Source organism: Carcharodon carcharias, chromosome 6 (assembly GCF_017639515.1).
Source record: "Carcharodon carcharias isolate sCarCar2 chromosome 6, sCarCar2.pri, whole genome shotgun sequence".
Classification (NCBI taxonomy): Eukaryota; Metazoa; Chordata; class Chondrichthyes; order Lamniformes; family Lamnidae; genus Carcharodon; species Carcharodon carcharias.
Window position 1 is genome coordinate 13,788,623 of NC_054472.1, and position 21,344 is coordinate 13,809,966.

Here is a 21,344-nt window from a genome sequence, read left to right on the forward strand (position 1 = left end):
TAAAAAGCAAAACACACTCTGCAGCCCAGGCTGAAATATATTGGTGCAAAACGGATTCACCAGCATGATACTGGGACTAAAAGGGTTAAATTATGCAGCCATGTTGCAAAGACTAGGCTTGTATTCCTTGAGTATTTTTTTTTATTTATTCTGTCATTGGACCTGTGTGTCACTGGCAAGGCCAGCATTTGTTGCCCATCCTTAATGTCCCTTCAACTGATTGGCTTGCCAGGCCATTGCAGAAGACCAGCTAAGAGTCTGGACTCACGTGTAGGCCAGACCAGGTAAGGATTGTAGATTTCCTCCCCTAAAGGACATTTAGTGAACAGATGAGTTTTTACAGCAATCAACAATAGTTTCATGGTCACCATTACTGAGACTAGCTTTCAATGCCAGATTTACTCCTTTACTCTTTCATGGGATGTGGGCGTCGTTGGCAAGGCCAGCGCTTCTTTCCCATCCCTAATTGCCCTTGAACTGAGTGGCTTGCCATACCATTTCAGAGGGCAGTTAGGAGTCAACCACATTGCCGTGGGTCTGGAGTCGCGTGTAGGTCAGATTGGTAAGGATGGCAGATTTCCTTCCCTAAAGGACATTTAGTGAACAGATGGGATTTTACAACAATCAACATTGGTTTCATGGTCACCATTACTAAGACTAACTTTCAATGCCAGATTTATTGATTGAATTTAAATGTCACCATCTACCATAGTGGGATTTTAACCCATGTCCCCAGACCACTAGCTTGGGCCTCTTCTAGACCACTGAGACCACTGATGTTACCACAATGGCATCATCTCCCCATCTAGCCCTCTAGCTGAAGGGATGATCTAATCGAGGTGCTTGAGATGATTAAAGAAATTGGAAAGGTTGATAGAGAGAAACTATTTCCTCAGCTGGGCAAATCCAGAATAAAGCAGCTTAACCTTAAAATTAGAGCAAGGCCAATCAGGACTTCTTCACACAAAAGGGAAGGGAAAATTTGGAACTCTGTCCCTCCAAAGGCTGTTGAGCCTGGGTCAACTGAAAATTTCAGAACAGATTGATAGTTTTTGTTAGCCAAGGTTTTTAAGGGTTACAGACCAGAAAGGGTAAGTGGAGTTATGATACAGATGACCATGATCTAATTGGATGACAGGGCAGGCTCGAAGGGCTGAATGGCCTCCTCCTGTTGCTATCTTCCTGGAAAGAATAATACAGAAAGAGGAAAAATTGATCAGTGTAATATAATTAACTAACATGAGTTTGCTTCATCATTTCTAAAAGTATTCCATTGTGTGAAGTGCTCTGACACATCTCATCATTTTTTTTTATAGTGTGGTCGAAGTATTTCAAAATATTTTACACAATGAATTACTTTTTGATATGAAAATTTAGTTCTAAAAGGATGCATTGTTAAGTTTTCAAAAGGTACTAATTTAGCAATCAAAGGCCAAGGGAGAAACAGTATGGCTCTCACTTCAAAGCTGAACACACCTCCATAGCAAAATAATGAATGTCAAATACAACAGTACTTGCTGTGATAAAAAAAATAATTTTGAATAAATTGCAGCTTTCAATTATACAAGATGTTGGCATCAAAATGCTTCTATACTGATATGTTAACAACCATTAAAGGTTTCCACAGAGTTCAGTCCTCTTATAGACTTTTAGATGTTAATATCTTTCCTTTATAATAAATCATGTTGTCCCAAGATGACTTATTTCGTACACTAAGGATTGTTGTGTGTTTTAATTAACATTTTGATATAATGGGATAGCAAAAGGAGAATGTAAGATTTTGTTTTTTCACAAGTATTAATTGGTGCTAAATCCTACAATTAATTTAAAAGTTGTTTGGTAGTGCAAGACGAAAAGCTTAGACATGTCTCTTTTTCAGCAATACACAATTAATGCAATTAAAACAATATTAGATAATTACATTAAAATTTTAAAGCAAGAGAATTGGGTTAGTTCAGGGAGAAAGTGTGCATCAAATTAGTCTCTGTAAGGGTCATAGCAGAGAATGCCAAACAGGCTCCTTATATGCGAACAGTAGTATGTTTTCGTGAATGAAGTTGGTCATAACACTGACAGAGCAGTCAACACCCTGTAAACTACTTCTGAGATTGAATGAGAAAGTGAGAGATAAAGAGATGAGCAGAAATAGAAAGGTGGAGAAAAAGAGAGCTTTGGAGGGAAAAGGTATGAGAGAGACTCGCAAAGAGTGGGAAATAAACAAGAGCCCAAGGCAAGAAGAATTAGAGATAGGCAACCAAGGATATAAACCATTACAAGAATAGAATGAAATGGTACGAAAGAGCATAGCACTTTCACAGATTGTCAATTTAGCATAAATGAAGGGCCTCAATGTGTCTCCATGAATAATTCTGGGTTATATATAAATAGGAAAGACTTTCGTTCCATCACTATTGTGTAGATCGTCTTACGTAGTTGGGACTGCAGGAAGGGAATATTGCAAGTAAATGTATGATATTGTGTTAGAAGCCACACTGTTTTCATTTTTCACCTCTCAACAAAGCCACCATTATTAGGAGGAGCAGGCAGATGAGATGAATGGCTGCTGGTTGGGGTTGCAGTTAAGGGGAGGATATGCACCGTAGTCCTGGTTAATGACCCCATTGAGAAACCTCCAGAGCCAGAGTCCACACAACTTATCTCATCCACTCAAATTCCAGTGGGGTGGATGTACGCATGGTATTATCAAGCAAAGATTGTGATGTTTGGTGAGGTCAGGAAGATACTGCCCTATAGTCATGTCCAAGGCCCTAAATGATCATCATCTGCTGTATATTGTATAAATTCTCCAGCCATAGAGGGGAAACCAGGCAGCGTGAGGTTAGGAGAGGAGCCTTGGAAGCAGCAGGAAAAGAAGAAGAAATAGTTGAAAGCAATTTGCAGTCAGGAACACTGGTTGTCTCAGTGATCGACTGACAAGATGTTTACTTAACTCTTTAATGCGGCAATCTTATAGTCAATGGCTCTTGGAACAACCAGCTCTGCCTAATCAATTGTACCTCTATAGCCATTGGTGCCCATTCCACCCGGTCTATTACATTAATATGTTCCTGATGAAAATGAGTCCCCATACTACACCCCGCAGAAGCTGCAAGCTGTTTATTTGCCTACCACCATTTTCTGTATGTGCTGTTTGCTGTTTGAATGTATAACATGTGACATCCCCTACCTAATCTTACACTCCCGCTATGTGCTACCTCTGTAGGAAGTGTAATTGTGGTGGCAGCCTGCTGTTCCACAGTGGAACTTTGTGCTGGCAGCTATATGGCTGCACCTCTTTATGGAGGACCATGAGTTAACCTGCTGTTAGTGCCAGCCCTTTTCCCCATGCGCTGATTAGTAGCTCCCCTTCACCACCTGCCCATTCTTCAGTCTTTTGAGTCTGGCTAGTTTGGGGGCTTAAGGATTTCCTGGAGAGGTAGCCACTTCTGCCATGCCTCCTCATCCTATGCCACAACTGCTGGGTGCCCCTTGAGGATGAACAAGATCTGTGTGGGAGGCAGCCGTTGGAAATTATCTAGCAATGGGAAGTGCACTATCCAGATCCACTCTGTCTTACTTGAACTAATCACTTAGTCTCTCCAAACCAGAACTGAGAACCTCCTGTAAATTGCTATCCTCACCTGGTCTGGCCTACATGTGACTCCAGACCCACAGCAATGTGGTTGACTCTTAACTGCCCTCTGAAATGGCCCAGCAAGCCACTCAGTTCAAGGCCAAATAGGGATGGGCAACAACTGCTGACCTGGCCAGCAACGCCCATGCCCCATGAAAGAATAAAGGAAAGATAAAATAAAATAAAAAATAAAATAAAAATGAAAAAAAACTGAAACTATTTAAGTATCAAGATAACCATCATACATCTGTTAATTTGTTTATTCCACAGCTGGACGTCTGCACACATAGTGTGCATGCTAATCCATGTCTGAATCCACTCAGCATAAAGGATTTTGTTTTAGGAATTGCTTGGAACTAGAAACTGTTGTGAGGATTGTATCAAGTGACATTTGTAGCAGTGACTGAGTAAAGTGTGCAAAAAAAAAACTGCTGAAGCTTCACATGAACTCTTTGTGATAATTCCTCTCTGGTTTCTCCTCAGTAAATGAAATCATACGAAATGACCTCTCAAGTGCCTCTGTTCATGGACATTCGTAGTTAAAATTAGCGTCAAGACCATGGAAAGAGAAAAGATGGTCCTCTGCCATTTTGAAAATGTTGATTGTGTGAAAATATCAAGCTACGCCAACTCGAAAGAAAATCGTCAATATAAACAACGAGCTTTTATTTCTCTTACTAGAAATAATTCACTTCAGGTAACAGGACAAAACTGACTTGCTGTTTTGTAATAAGTCAATAGTGTCGGCCAGTGATTAGACACCACTCCCAGCGAACAGTTGTTTGGATGAGTTCTCAATTTCAGCAAGAACTGTCTTCCCTAAGCATTCCAACAAAATTCACATGAAAACATTTAAAGAATTCCAAAGAATCAATATTGTTGTGAAGGAATACATAGAGTTAAAAAAATGTAGTTGTTCTAAAGTATGCAAATATAAGTGCCTTATGTTTACTTTTTGTTACAAAAGAAGGTTCTTTGTATTGTACTTCTAATAAAAGAATCACAGTTATAGAAATAAATATTAAAACATGCTCTTTGTAGGAATATTTTGTTAGCAAGAAATTGTAAGAAAGCAGGAGATTAATGTGAATTAGTAGACATATTACAATATGTGTGTTCACTAAGGAGTTCATGCTAAGCTCTTCAGTGGAAAGAGGGTATCCAACATTATGTGTAACTGTACTACTGTTCATTGCATTTCAATTCAAAGCAACTCTTTAATTCATTCCCTGAGCCCACTAAATGTATCAATCACTCCAAAGAGATTTCCTGGTTTTAGCTGCTCAATTCATAGCCGAGACTGGGCTGTAAAGTCATCCTTCCATATCATTTGAAGTGAATTAAACCTCACAAATACACAGAAATTCCAAGAGACTCTGGAGATGGCCTTATAGAAAAACCGTCAATACCCCCAGAAATATGGCTGTGCAGATCATAGTAAGATGTCACTGCATGCTTCATTGGATTAAAGAATTTATTTTTTAAAACATATAAAAAAGTGACTAGATATTTAGGGTTTTTTTGTGCTGAATTGTTTGCTTGCTGCTCTCCTATGTACATTTCCACAAATATGTTGAAACCTGCCATCTTTCACTGATTGTATTTTGTGTTTTATCTACTATAAACTCAAAAGGATGGGTTTATAATTGTCATTTTTGCAATGCAAATTAGGAAATATTTCACAACAAAAGTAATTTCAGACTCTATGCGCACAAATGTCGAAAGGAAAGATAAGTGTAAAGCTTCAGAACATCAGCGGAGATGGTCTTCTTTCGTCCCCTGTCCAACAAATTGCAGTAACCATTAGCAGAACACTCAATGCACAATCAGGATCTCAGTCCACGCTACTGCACAGTAGCATCCAGTTACCAGTTTGCTTAATATTATGTGGTTTCTGGACTAGCTAGAATAGTAGAGACTTGTTTTTTTAACTTACAAAGATAGAACATAACAGACTAGAAGTGCATTTCCTTACCTTTTGCAATTCTGCCAGCACTTTAGAAAGTACAGTACAAGACAGTACAAAGAAATCTGCCTCAGCAGGTAGTTTTAATATTATTTTTAAAAAAAATCTCAAGTCAGACTTAGATTTCTTGGCTCACAATGCTGTAAAAAGAATTTTAAACATTATCTTAAAGGCAAGCAACTGCTACTGGACTATTGCATTAATGGTATGTTAAATCTTTAAATATTGTGCTCTAGATAATAGTTGATCATAGTTTTGGTAGCTGAAATAGAATATCAGACCATATAGCTTAACTAGGACTAAATAATTGCTCTTTTAGGTTATGTTTTCATTATAGATTGAGTCTGATTTCATACAATAACTATGTTAATTGTTTCCAGTTTGAGTGCCTTAACCAGTAGTGCCCTCTCTGGGTTTTGCCCAGGAATTACATGGTTGCATTTCTTGGTTAATATATCAAGTTCCTGGATCGTGTTCACAGTATCTAATGATGAACTGCAATTGACAAGTGTGAGGTGTACAGTCACGCACATTACCTAATCAAAGAAGTGAAAATAGATTCATTGCTGTGCTCAAGCCATTGCCTTATTTTGATCCCTTGCCTCAAAAGCCACCCTAGTAGTGAAGAGTTTACAACATATTGTGGCAAAATGAACTCCTTTAAGAGTTATCAATAGGGCAAACTCCGGAGAACCCCACTTTCCAGGGGAAGATTCTGCCTCCCAGATTCGGGGAATTAAAAAGCAACGCAACCTCATCTGCTTACAAGTAATGAGAGACTGTCCCTTCAGTTGTCAGGTCATTTAATGCCTCTTATTCTTCCCCGATACCTCTGATCCATTGTAGCCTGTTGCACACTTATAGCTGTCCGCTGCCTAGATACCGATCAGTGCCACATGTATTGGATGGACTCTGCTTAGGATCATGTTTGTCTGTTATTCAAGTAGTGGCTTTTGGTAAATAAATGTTAATTTAGGTTAGCTTTGAGAAGTGCCACTTGTAACTTAAAAGAGAAATGGGGAAACAAATCTCAGTTATGCTTGGAGATAATCTCATACATGTTCTGCATTCTATTAAAGCTGTTAATGTAGGAGTACTAATTTTGTTTTTTAAGATTACTATCACCCCCCTAAGCCTGTTGTATAGAAGTATAATGAGAAATGCTGAAATGGTTGTTCATACAATTTGTATAGCAGGATGATCTTATTCTACTAATACTTGGACAGAAAGAACTGCCAGTCGTTACAACGCTGCAAAATAATTGCAAAGTTAGTTTTGTCTGCTGGTGTAAACTTGTAAAAAAAATGGTTTTAGCAAGGCAGCTTATTGTTGGCAATACAACTGTATTGTGTTATAGGTGAATACTGGCAGTTTTCTATGCTGCACTAGTCCAGTCCTAGTCAACAGGCCCTTGATGAGTGACAACCATTTCTGATCTCCTAAGATGCCAGCTGCCATTTTTTCCTATTTTTATTTGTATACTTTTCTTTTTGAATTTGTATTTTTGCTGCATTTATTTAGGGAAAGGAATGTCTCTGCTTTTTGGATCTGACCCCAGAGAGAAAGCAGAGGAGAGGCTGGACTAGGATTCTACTTTAGAATATACAATAACATTGTGTCACTGGTTAAAATCTCTTGGGCAAAACACACTCCACTTTTTCACTTCGTTTCAGGAATGGCTCTTAAGTTAAATAGACAAAGTTCCTGTGTTGTGTGTTGTGTCTTTGATGTTTTCCAAAGCTTGGATTTTCCTGTATATTTGTATCAGTGTTTTTATTTTTTCGTTCTTGCTGTTAGTGTAACCTGTTTCATGGAAATTATGCAAATATTTTCTACATGTAATATAAAATAAAAGCACAGTTTGAAATATTTCATTGTTCTCCCTCTTTTTCTCTTGTTGAAGGTAAGATGGCATAGATGTTCTATATGTTTGGATGCATGTATTTACTTAAAACTCGCCTTTTACAAAAAAGAACAACAACATGCATTTGTATAGCACCTTTAATGGTAAAATGCCCCAAAGTAGTTCACAGGAGCATTACCAAAAAAATTGACACTGAGCTTCAAAGGGAGAGATGAGGACAAATGGCTAAAAGCTTTATTAAAAGGGTAAGTTTCAGGGTGCCTTAAAGAAGGAGAGTGAGGTGAAAAGGTTTACTGAGGCAATTCCAGAGTTTAGGGCTGAGGCAAAGCAAGGTGCAGTTGCCAATGGGGGAGCAATTAAGTTCAGGGATGCTCAAGAAGTCAGTGTTGGATGAGTGCAAAGATCTCGGAGGGTTGTAAGGTTAGCAGAGGTCACAGAGATAGGGAGGGACGAGACCATGGAGTAATTAAAAACAAGAATGAGAATTTTAAAATTGAGGCCTTCTTGGCCGAGGAGCCAGCAAGTCAGTGAGCGCAGGAGCGATAGATTAATGGAACTTGGTGTGAGTTAGGGTACAGGCAGCAGAGGTTTGGATGAGCTCAAGTTTATATAGCATAGAAGATAGGAAGCCAATATTTCATTGGAGGAAATTTCTGCTTATCCAGTACTGGATGTTGGACAAGGATTTTGACAAGGTTCAAGACAATGGAAGGGTCGAGAGAGACGGCGGTGAAGTGGAGCTGGATGTCAGCAGCGTGCACATGGGACTGGATTTTCATCCTCGAGACAGATAGCGGAAGTTGGGAAAATTCACTGCTTGGCCTGCCCGCCTTGGGAGAAAGTGCCAGGAAAGATGGGATTTTCGTTGTGACGGGTAGTGGGTGCGGGATGCAGTCTGGCCAACTGACCTGTGGAAAAAGTTTGGAGGCAGCCCAAAAAGCCCGCATCGGAGCTGCGGGACTTTGTCCTAGTTATAATGAAAAACGAAAAACCATCTAGCCCTCATTCCCCGCCTCACCAATCGCACACTCCCCATGCCCCACCCATGCCACCTCATGTCCCACCCACCCACTGTGGACCCTCAGGACCCCCATGCCAGTGTATACCCCTCACCCATCCCGATGGCCCCTCATGCCCCCATTGCCAAGCTATGACTCATCCATGCCCATTCACCCAAAGTACACTGGGTTAGAACCCTATACTGACAATAGGATGTGTAAAATAACGTTTTAAAAAGAAAGTCATTCATTGATAACTTCCCACTATCTTAGAAAAAATCTCCTTTTTACTATAGGCCAATAAAATTGTTAATCATCCAGGCCCTTAAAGTATCAATAGCTGAAATTGCAAGCACTTGAAACAATGGTGCAATTGACAGAAGAGGTCTGAGAGCCAGAGCTGTTAATCAAGCAATGTTTTCCCTGGGGCTCATGTGTTTCAGTACTCTAATGGATGTTTAGGGTCCCAGCCAAGAATGCATAATGAGGCAGGGCTGACAGCCCAAGAACCCATTGTGATCTGAATCAGCCCACACCCTTAAAAGGCACACCTGAAAATCAGAAACCGAGGGAATGGGATCAGGAATCAGGTCCCAGCTGCCATTTTCACTTCTCTACAGAGTCTCCCAGACTCAATGAAAATCTAGCCTGTGGAACCTGATATCTTATATTGTGTTGCTGAGAGACATCGTGTAGATGAGAAATGGGATCAGGCCAAAGATAGATACTGTGCTGCTATCTAATATTCTGTGGGAGATAATGTCTGGCCTAACATGTTAATGTTGTATAATCTTGCTTATATTCATAAACTCAGTGAAGTGTTTTTAAAAGGTTCAAATGTTCCCTAAAGAGACTAGTAAAATATTATACTGTTCAAAGAAAAACACTTATAAACACTAGATACCAAAAAATATCCACATTCTGCAACTGATGCTGTCTCATGTGTGAACTATAGGGCAGGATCTTCCCCCATTGAGGGGAATTGTGCGGTAGTGGGCACGATTGGCGCCCCCAGTCGGAGGGCGCTGCCATTTTACGTGGGCGGGCAAATTAAGGCCGACCAGCGTGACGTCTGCCAGGAAGCGCTATGCGCTCCCTGTGCAGGCAGGGGGATTCCCTCAGCCAGGAGTGTGCTCTTTCACGCATGCGTGGGAAAGAGCGCACAAATCTCCCTGAGGCAAAGTGCTGCCTCAGGGAGATTGGCTCAGGTTTGAAAGTTCCCATAAAGAAGGGGAAAATAATGACTGACATGTCCACTCATGTGCCACCGTCACATGAGCTGGGACATGTCAATTTCTTTCATTTCACCATTTCATAAACATTTTAAATCCCTCATGAAACCTCATCCCGCCCATGGATGAGATTTCATGTTTTTTCTAAAGGCCGCCTGGCCTCCTTGCCTGTCCACCAACCTTAAGGTTGGACGGGCAGGTCCATTAACTACCTTAATTACCGTTTTAAAGGCTTTAAGTGGCCAATGACAGTTCGGCGATGCCGGGACGCATGCCTGATGTCATCCCACGCCATTTTACGCGTCGGTGAGTGGGCCCTGCCCCCACTCGCCGACCGGAAAACGCAGGCCATAAAGTTTTGATGACCAGCCGTGCCTTTGCTTTACTGTAGAAGAATGCCATAACATTAAGTTCATGCAGAAGTGCAGGCATTAATTCACATCCAGTATATCATTTTACTTATTCATCTTAATTGCTTTCAGCCAAGAGGAAATTATCTGTCTATTCATTCTGTAACACTTTACAACACAGCAATTCAAATTATCCACAGATACCCAAACTTCGAAGAAAAGGAAAACTTCAAAATTGTGAGATAATTCTGGTCATCATTTTTTAACCCCTTTTTTTATCAACTAGTTCAAACCCCAATGATCGGATATCTGTTCACTCTTGAGCAAGTAATCTGTTACAGAAAAATGACCTTGTCTAAGTGGCACTGGATATGATCTTATTCATCTTTGCAGACCTTAGGACACATCAACCATAGTATGAGCAGTCCCCAGTTATAATTAGAGCAGCTGTCATTCAAAATGTTAACGTTTTTTTCTTTATTAGGATGTGGGCGTTGCTGGCAAGGCCAGTAGTTTTTGCGCATCCCTAACTGCCCTTGAACTGAGTGACTTGCTAGGACATTGCAGAGGGTAATTAAGAGTCAACCAAGTCATATGTAGACCTAAGATAAAATCAAAATACATTGGATGCTGGAGATCTGAACCAAGAATAGAAAATGCTGGAAAAACTCCGCCGGACTGACAGTATCTGTGGAGAGAGAAACAGAGTTGACATTTCGAGTCCAGGTGACCCTTCTTCAGAGCTGAAGAGATGGAAAATTTGATGAAATTTATACTATTTAAAGTGGGGGGGGTGGTCGGTGAAGCAGGTGAAGCTGGATAGAAGGCCACTATCAGCATGTTTTTTAGCCCTTACCACTACCATTAACACTCCCTTTGGTCTTTTGTCCATGACATCTTTGTCAATCTCTTCTTTGCTCCCACCTATCGCTGGCCTTCTATCCAGCTTCACCTGCTCCACCTCCACTTCAACAGTATAAATTTCATCACATCTCTACTTCTCTGTAGCTCTGAAGAAGAGTCATACGGACTCGAAACGTTAACTCTGTTTCTCTCTCCACAGACCTGCTAAGTTTTTCCAGCATTTTCTATTTTTGTTTCCTATGTAAACCTGACTGGGTAAGGCAAGCAGATTGCCTTCCCTAAAGGGACAGTGGCAAACTAGATGGATTTTTATGACAAATGGAGATGGTTTTCTGGTCACCATAACTGAGACCAGCATTCAATTCCAGATTTATTGATTGAATTTAAATTCCACCAGCTGCCATGTTGGGCTTTGGACCCATGGGGAGAATTTTCTCTTCGTCGGGGGTTGGGGTGGGGGGGGGGGGCGCGGGGTTGCTGATCGAGAGCAGGCGTGGGGTGGGCGCGCAGCTGATCGCTGCCCACGATCGGCTGCACGCCGCCATTTTACATGGGCGGGCCAATTAAGGCCCACCCAGCGTGATGTACACCCAGAAGCGCTGAGTGGTCCCTGTACGAAAAAGCACAGAAATCTCCCTGAGGCACAGTCTTGCCTCAGGGAGATTAGTATGATTTTGAAAGATTTAAATAAAGAACAAAAATGTCAAGACATGAGCTGGGACGTGAATTTTATTAAAAATTTTTAATAAAGTTTAAAAACCTTCATGAAACCTCATCCCGCCCGTGGATGAGGTACCATGAAAAATGCGAAGGCCACCTGGACTCTTCGCCTGCACCCCCCTCCCCCCCACCCCCCCACCCCCGCCCCCGCCAACCTTAAGGTTGGACAGGCAGCTCTGTTAATTATTTAAATTGATATTTAAATGGCTTTAATAAGCCTTTGACAGTTCGGCTGAGACGCAGCCGACTCGAGTGCGGAATGACGTGTGGCGATGCGGGACGCACACCCGACAGCATCGCGCATCATTTTAGGTGTCGGCATGTCAACCTGAAGATTCTGGCCCATGTCACTAGAGGATTAACCTGGGTTCCTGGTCCAGTGACATTACCATTACACCGCCCATAATCGACTGCGCGCCCGCCATTTTACATGGGCGGGCCAACTAAGGCCCACCCAGTGTGACCACCATTTCCCCAAAGTGTATCACTTTCAATAAAGCTTACTTGTCAAAACCTGTCTCATCCATATATAAGCATGATAAAATAGTGTAAATTCAATTGAAATTTTTATCACATATACCTGCCTTGCTCTTGTACTCCCAACAAATCCAAACTATGAAAACACTTTTCTATGAAGTCAATGACCTTTACACTACAGAACTTTCATGAAACCAAATAGACCATTTTGTCCAGCGAAAACATATCTCAGCACAATTAGAAAGCCCAATAGTTAATTTTTAAAAAAAAAAACTAATTTCCCACCAGCAAAACTTATAAGAAGTCTCATTGTATTTGCAAATTCCACTCCTTGACCATATAACTTCTTTGGCAATTTCTAAGTACTCTTTGATAGCCTAAACATTCCACAAGTGTCACTATCACCTCAACAATAAGGCAGGTGAAAAGGAGCATTACATTTTAAGGACCAACATAGTAAAAGAAAACTTTGTGCTTAGTAAGGGATTTAATAGCAACCATTTAGAAATAACAAATTACCTACCCATACCAATTGACCAATTTATTTAACGAGGAACAATTGTGTTTAAAAATATAATTTTACATTCTTTTAGAACTTCTTGCCAACTTATGCTGATATCAAGGAACCCCATGAAATGAAGTCCACTTGATGAAATATGTCCTTTCATGTTCTGTCTCAAAAGCGAGCGTGTATTTAGTTGTCTGATTGCTTCAGTCTGATCCCTGCTGACTTGCCCTCCAATAGTTTGTCCCTCTGTGGAAGAAACTACAGAGTCTCTGCTTAAAGCTTTCATACAGCAGCACCAAGATCAGCTCAGTGTGTGCGTGTGGAGCTGTAGACACAAATTCAAGTGGGACAGTGAGTTGGAAGTCAGTACTGCCTTCTAATAAAAAAATATTATAGATGATTTACTATTTCATATTTCAATTCCTTCACATTATTTGGGCCAAGGCATGCTCTGTCTGTTACTGAGTGAAGCAGGGCACTTTGCAGACAATAATTAAATCAATGTGTGGGATTTATTTTCAAAGCACTGAATATTCAGGCATTCTATTTAATGTGCACAGAGGCATCCTGAAGTTTAAGTTTATCCAAGCGTAGCTTGGCCAGCAGAACCAAGTCAAGTTCTTTTGCATTGAGCAAGAGGCAGGAAATAGCATTCATCAATATTTGGATTTCATCAGGGTTTGCCTTAGATTTGGCTTTACGTCCTTCATAGGCTATGTAGTCATCCCCTCCATTTGATATTGGATGCCACTTTCACAGCAACATATTCGCAAACAAAACACAGCATGGCCATATTGTCCTCGAGGGCCATTTCTGAGCCGAGATTCAGCACAACTGTAAAACATCACAATTTGGTGCACAATAATATTGTGTGACCCAGAAATTGTAGGAGAAGGAACGTTGTATCTGTAATAAACCAATGGAAAATAAGTCTGTGATTTTAGAGGATTTCGTGATGAGTATGGTTTGAATTTAAGCTGTAAAAAGAGATAATAGTCGTTTGGAACTCGTTGCAGTTGTTACTCGGAAGTTGTTACAGAACCTGAGTATTGCTTAAAAAAAAGAGAGACATGCTTTTCAGAGTCGATCTGTCTGGTTTGAATTTAAACAAAAGCTTGGAAGTTAACTGTTCCCTGGTGCATTCTCCATGGCCACACCCCTGCCAGTCAATTTCCACTTGCCAACCAATTAGCACTCATTCTCATGCAGGATAAATTGATGTCCCCTTTACAATTGGTATTCTTGCATTTCCTGCAAGACAAAAGCTTTGATGGCAAGTCTAAGTTTTCAGCAATTTAAAGAGATAAAGGAACTAATTGGAAATAACGTACAAATTCCTTATCCACACAGTCATATGTTCACTTTGTTTAATCAGAGACAATTGTTAAAAAAAAACTTCACATTTTCCAAGATGCCAATACCAATACTACTAAATGAATCTAAATGTGACACCATTTCCTCTTTTATGGTGTGACATTGGTTTGAAATGCATCAGCAAAGTTTAAACTCATTTCATTCCAACCCAATTGAGACAATAATGAACAATAAAGTGCATGTTTATTTAGAGATTTGCTATTTGAATGACAGACTAGGACCTTCAAAGTTCCTGCATTAGAAGCAGAAAATGCTGGGAATGCTAAACAGGTCCGGGAGCATCTGTGGAGAGAGAAACAGAGCTAACATTTCAGGTCTGTGACCTTTTGTCAAAACTGGGCAAAGTTAGAAATGTGACAGGTTTTGAGCAAGTGAAGTGGGGTGGGTGGGGCAAAGGACAAAAGGGAAGGCCTGTGATAAGGATGGAGGGCAGGACAGATTGTATCACGGAATTACAAATGAGCCTAAATCTGCCTTCACATGCTGGCCATACAGATATATGTCCAACATGGTTTGTTTTACAGAGATCAGGAGTATGAACCATGCCCCGACACCCTTTCCCTTACATCATTAATCAGCTCTCTGGCCTTAGCCAATTTTGTTTCTGGTCTCACAGCATGCAAGTGTGCAAGAATGATTGGAGTTGACTTTCCCCAATAGCTCCCTTGCTCCTTGCAGAGAATCCTCCTCCCACCGCTTGCACATTTTTGTGTTTTGTGCATTTTGTGCACACCTCTCTGCAGTATTCTCTAACTTTTTGTTGCAGTGTGCTGTTTAAGTCGACTCTGTTTACTGTTTGCTGAATGAAAGGCCTATTTGCTGTAAAATAGACGATTTACTATGTCCCACCCTGCCTCCGACTCATGGGCAGACACAGTATGATTCATGTCAACACTCACTTTGATATTTTAATGACCGTTTACTGCCAGCCATTTGGAATCCACCAAGTGGTAGGCTGTGAAGTCCAAGAAGAGTCTCAATGCACTTGTCTTTCCCTGGGCAGGTGGAACTGTAGAGCAAGTCAACCTTTGTTGCGCACACGTTTTTTGATAGCTGGTCCAAAGACAACATGACAGAGGTCTGTTTGCTTGCCCTCTCAATCAGTATGTTATGCAGCTGCAGAAAGATCCAAGGAGCTGGGGAATAAATGGCTCCCCGAAAGGGAGAAGAAAAGATTTATTTTTGATTTTTAAATGGATAAACTTGGAATCGTCTATCTGTCTTGGCTATATTTGTGAAATGTGACATGTCACCTATTAAATTTTAAAACTGATCTTTGGATATCCCCCAATCCTAACAAGGAATTTCCTCTCCTTATTTCTTATCTCCTATAATCATGTTTTGAAAGCTGACTCACTGGAAATTGTCAATGAGCTGGGCAAGCAGCTGTAAATACATCCATGTCGGTTAACTTGATAAGGGACACTTTCTCATCAAACTCTAGCTTCTTTTGTTATTTGGCGACAGGAACTATTTCTGGCTGCAGTAGCACTTATAACCCACCACCACACTTGCCTCCCACTTGCCACCTTCCCCATCGCCTTCCTAATTATTTCTCAATTAAATTAGAGAAATAGAATAAAACCATTGTTTTCCTCTTCCTGACCCCAGGGAAAAGTTCTCCTTCCTTTCTCACCCTCGTTAGCATCACTGTTTGGGTGAACAGATTTGCAACATTGGTTAAAAAGGGGCAGAATCATCCGCTCGGTGGCAGGCACAAAAGTGCAAGTGGTTCTTGCTGGGGAGGCGAGCCTGCTGAGCATATGAAATCTCCACTGTTCAGCTCACTACTGGTGCATTCATGTGGAGTACAGTGAATCCCGTGGCAGAGGTGGGAGGGAAGTTGCCCTCCCCATCATCACCTCATGGGCTCGAAGGTCCGGGTGCCATATTTAAAGGGCAGTTTCCCCCTTTTGCCACTTAGCTTGCCTCCCAGATCCAGTCTCTGCTCCACCCTAACCAGCACCACCACTGACACCACCCCACTCCCCCCCCCACCCCCCCCCCCCCACCCTGCCACCTTTCCAGCCTTGTTTCTGGCACCCAATATGAGTGAAGTTCTAAGTGGCCCCCAAGAGGGCAAAAGCAGTGTCTTCTGAGCTCAAAGTCATGGGAGAAGTGAAACCCGCCAAGTGCACATCACATATGTACAGTCATAAAAGTGAAAGTTCTAATTTCCCGCCAGCGGGGAGCTGAATTTGGAGGGGGAACTTAATCCCACCAATTTAATGAGCATGCATGCCACGCTAATACATGCGAAAGGGCTTCCCAACATTTGGTTCCTTGGGAGGTTCGACCTGTCTTTAACCCAACTCTGAAGTCCCAAGGACAGAATTCTGACAGTCCATCCTAACATCGGGAAACTGCTTTTTAGACCTCATGCCAAATTAAGATCCCCCACCCGCCTTGTTTGCTGTTGTTGACAGGACCAGAAGATTCCGCCCAAAGGCTCAAATTGAATTTTTAGTACATTTAGCATTTTTCAAATTAAATACGTAATTAAATTGTTGGATAAATCCTAACATGGACATGCAATATAGCAAAGATCTCTCCTCAAGCCCATTCATGAAGACATCCATGGCATATCCACGAGGTGCCCTGCCAGTCTCAAAGCTGCCGCCAGACACTTTTTCCAATCTCTGATTGCAAGTTGTGTTATACAAATGCAAGTTGTTGTTGTTGTTGATACACCCTCTGCTCTCTTGCTTAGGAGCTACAACAAATGCATGTTAGCATTCAATTTGCATTCTCTGGCTGTCTCTGTCTCCTTCTGTGTCTCTACATGTGCCACAGTTATCTACCATCAATGTATTGCATCACATGTACTAAGTGTAAGACTTCCTGAGATACTTTGGAGTAAAGTGGTTCACAGATAAAGAAGGTGCAATAACTAGCCATGTCCGACTCCAACTTATGTTTCTTGCTGCTCTTATATTTGACGTTCTGTATTAAGTATGCAATGGAGTCTGTCACCCCATGTTGAGAATTGTATTTGATGATACATGAAAAAAGATATACTTTAAGTGTTGTCACATTTAAATAGACACATAGGGCAGAATTTTCCCATTGGCGTGTGAGGGCGGAACCGGCATGCCGATGAGTAAAGGCGAGTGTCCGGACATCACCGCGCACCATCGCGATATTTCGGTGGGCAGGTGCGCGATGTTTCCGGATGCGCGCCCACCGTTAATTAAGGGGCCACTTAAGGCCCTTGAGGCACCAAGTGATGGTGATTTTTCAGGACCCGTGCAATCTTCAGGATGTCGCATGGGCGTGGCGGGCAGGCGGGGAGACACATTTGTATAAACTTCATCCACGGGTGGGATAAGAGAGCTCTGTGGGGCCACGAGTGCGCTCTGTCAGATATTGATTTTTCAAAGTTACTGATGCTTGCCTGTGTGATCTGCAATGCTTCAAAACCCATAACAGCTGCTTGGGCTGGACTCACAGCCTTCAGGTCAACATTCTGCACTGAGGAATCTTTTTTAGGCCTGCAGGTTTCAGGAAGCCTTCCTTAGCCTGGGAATGGGAGTTGAACTCTCCACTGGAGGCACCTCCTCTGAGGAGGGAGCGAGGGCTAGAAGGGGGAGGAGGCCAGGAATGCACATTCAGCCTCCAGGGGAGCCACCTTTGGGAGGACAGGTGTAGGCACAAGGGGTGCAGGGCCAAGAGGTAGTCCAAGGTGGAAGGGGCCGTGGAAGATGCCACTATCCTTCTGCCAGGGTTTACAGGTGGTGAAGCAGCTATCTCAATATGTCTGAGGTACCGAAGAAGGCTTCATCTCTCAAGGGAGGCAGTGAACCAAATCTGTCAGATGATTGGCCCCGAGATCTCCGCAAACTGTGTGGGCAGACACCCCATGCCAGTGGCTCTAAAGGTCACAGCTGCCCTCAACTTCTATGCCTCTGGCTTCTTCCAGGGGTTGGTGGGTGATCTTTGTGGTGTCTCCCAATCAGCTGTCCACACTTGTGTCAAGCAGGTTACAGACTCTGTGCATTGACCTTCATCCACTACCATCCACTGACACAGCGAGCCAGATGCTTCATGGCCATTGCTGGCTTCCCCCGTGTCCAGGGTGCTATAGACTGTACACTTGTGGCCATCAAGGTACCAGCAGGTGAGTCCAGTGCCTTCGTCAACAGGAAGGGCTTCCACTCCATGAACGTGCAGATAGTGTGTGACAACAGGATGCTGATTCTACAAGTCTGCGCAAGGTACCGAGGCAACTCCCACAACACCTACATCCTCAGATACTTCCAGGTGCCGGGGCCCGTTAGTGTTCCAGCCCGGCTGGATGGATGGCTGCTGGGTGACAAGGGCTATCCCCTCAGAAGGTGGCTCATGACACCTCTCCACCATCCAAGAACAGAAGCTGAGGAGCGCTACAGTAGGAGCCACGGCTCCACAAGGTCTGTGGTGGAGAGAGCCATTGGTCTTCTCAAGATGTGCTTCCGATGCCTGGACCATTCAGCAGGCGCACTCCAGTAATCCCCAGATCGCGAGTCGCTGATGGTGGTTGCATTCTGCATGCTCCACAATCTTGTGCTGGAAAGGGGGGATGCAGTGGATGATGACGATGTAGACGCAGTTGCTGCGGCTGCACACGATGAGTCCAGCAGTGAGTCTGAGGATGGGCACGCACGGGGAAATGCTGAGGGGGTAGACGCTGACCCGGACATACTCCGGGGGGAGTGCAGGGACACCCTGGGGGCTTTAATCCAATGAACCTTCAGCTAGAACACCACAGATGGACCTCCAGGACAAGCCTGGGCTGCAGGCTCCGTACTTGATACCCGGGTGCAAAATCTGCCTGGATAGGAACATTAACTAAGGGCCTTGTTAATAAAGGTGAATGTCCCACAAATCACTCATAACATTATTGGTAACCATCCACTTGCAGAAGAAAAGAGGCACCCTCAGCCATGGTGACATGTCTGAATTTAATATTATAACAAAAAGAATGTAAGAAAACAAAATGACAAAATGTTAAATATCACACTGACTCATAAAGACCTCACCTTGGGCCAACACAAAAGCACCTACGGTGCCTTATGTTTATGCTTTCAGTTGCTGCATCTTGGTGCTGCCCCCTCACTGGGAGTGGTATCTGAGACAGCCTGCTGACTCTGCTGTCCTGTTGGCATCGATGACCTTGGCGGACGTCCTCTGGCCCGTGGAGCCTGTGCTGGCCCCGCCTGGGAGGGAGCTGCCAGTTCCACAGCTGGTATCTCCCCAATTGTTGCAGCCTCATCGGATGTAACGATCACTGGGAGAGGGGCGGAGGAGCTGCTGCCCTCATCCGGAGCACCCTGAGAGAACCCACAGAGGCAACAGGTAGCTGCTGCGCCAACGTGAGGTCGCTTCGGACCTCCCTGCTCAGCGTGGATGGACGAGCACCGAGCTGGGAAACTTGGTGCCCAGGCCATCTCCCACACTGGCACTGACCAGCTGGGGTCAATGCCAATGTGAGGGCTTGCTGGTCCGAGCACATCCCCAGGAAGACCTGATTGGTCTCCTGGAGGAGCCTCTCCACGAGAGCCGCCACTCTCTCCATGGAGGACTCATGGCGCTCAGCCTTGAGGCTTATTGCATCGGCGATGGTCTGAGTAGACACCTCCACCACGGACACCAAGCCAAGTATAGCCTCGTGTGTCTCCCCCAGATGCTCTCGCACACCCGGCCGCACTTCCTGCATTTGCTGCCTCACAGACAACTCCAGAGGCACATCATCAGGGACCAACTGAACATGTGCCTGGTCCTCTGCAGTCCTCCAACTGCTGGTGCCATATGCACTATCTGTCTCCTCCAGCGGCTGTGAAGTGCCCTCACCGCTGTGCCCCCGGACACTAGCTGATGATCTAATTCCCTCCAAGGTGCTAGTATCTGTGCTTGTACCTGCCTGGCAGAGATGGTGTGACGCTGGTGGGTCAGAGACTTCAGGACCCTCAGGTGTGAGAGGGGGGCCCCTGTACCTCCTCCTCCTGGCCCTGATCCGCTGATGCTGAAAGGAAGAACAAGGACATTGGATCAGTTAACGTGGAGACAATGTCAATGTGCATCCTCGTCCCCTGGATCATTATGCGCTCTTCCTCCCATAAGCAATGGTCAAGCCATGTTGCAAACTTCAATCATTGAACATTCAGCACTGCCATGGCTGTTGGGAGAACAATGGTGACCTCACTGCTGGGCAAACATACCTGCCCGTGGCACCCCAACCTCACCGATACTGGTGGACCCTGGGTGCTTGGCACCTCTCCAGATCTAGGGCCTCCTGCTCGAAGCAGCTGAGAATCGCCAACTGGGCTGGCCCTACGCCAGTCCTCACCTGCTCTGCGGCATTATGTGCATTCTTCTCCTGAAAAGGAGAGAAGAGCATTGATTAGTGCAACTTGTACCTGGGCTCTCTTTGAGGACGGCCCACCCCAACCAGAGTGGGACATTGCAGGGCTCCAGTGCCTCCTCACCCCACTGCTGCCGAACACTCACACAAAGATGCCTGTTCCCCTCACCCCCGCCCCCCACCCCCCAACTCCACCTTGGCCACATGCTGCCTTCGTCATATTTGGCACCACACGGTCTATAGCAAGGAAGCGCAAGCATGTGGAGCACAGAGGGCAGCAGATCGATCGGTGCCAACGCCACCTTGAAGCTCCCCTCCCAGCATTCATCATCCTGACTTTGACATGTCCTGGAGTTCCAGCACTGTGCCTAGGTGCAGCTCCTCCAGGTTGCCCCCAAAACAGAAATGTGGGTCTCACTGTACCACTTGCTGTGGGTGCAAAACCCATCTCTTCACCACCCTCTCAGGGTGACCTAGACATGGGCAAAATCTGCTGGCCCACCCAGCGAAGGACACATACAATGATTCAATGTAGTCACTACACTCAGACTTGGCGAGGGGGGGGGCCGGGGGTGGTGGAAGGGGGGGTGTTGGGCGGTGGTGCCAGTGGGGAAAGCCTATCTGCTGAGTCAGGTGACCAATGCCAACATGGTACTCATCCTTTTTGAGCGCAACAGGTCGTTGAAGCGTTTGCGACACTGGATCCACGTGCGCCGCACCACATCGTGGGAGCTCACTATCTCCGCCACCTCCTCCCAGGCACGTTTGGTCATGGGAATGAGGACCTCCCGCTGTGCTGCCACCTCCTTGTGGAGGGCAGCAAGGCAATCGTCCGAAAAACGAGGGGAACTGTGACCCCCCCCAACCCCCCGCCCTACCCTCCTGCCTGGCCTGCTCACCAGCAGTGCTCTGGGGAGCCCTTCCACTAGCCATGTTTCACAGCCTTTGAAAGGCTGCAAGAGCTTTTTTAAATGGGCGGCCGGGTCACCATTGGACCCGGCGGCCATTGCAGCCCCG

At 44.2% G+C, this 21,344-nt stretch overlaps 1 protein-coding gene across 4 annotated transcripts in view; it reads left to right on the forward strand.

The window, feature by feature from the left end:
• The window catches only part of nfatc1 (nuclear factor of activated T cells 1), a 269,605-nt gene extending 262,136 nt beyond the window's left edge, over positions 1-7,469 (forward strand). For all 4 annotated transcript variants that reach the window (XM_041189713.1, XM_041189715.1, XM_041189714.1 and 1 more), the window contains one exon: positions 4,118-7,469. In XM_041189713.1, coding sequence (XP_041045647.1) covers positions 4,118-4,173 — 56 coding nt within the window. In that variant the 3' untranslated portion in view covers positions 4,174-7,469. The remainder of the gene's footprint in view (positions 1-4,117) is intronic.
• The last annotated feature ends 13,875 nt before the right edge of the window (positions 7,470-21,344 follow it).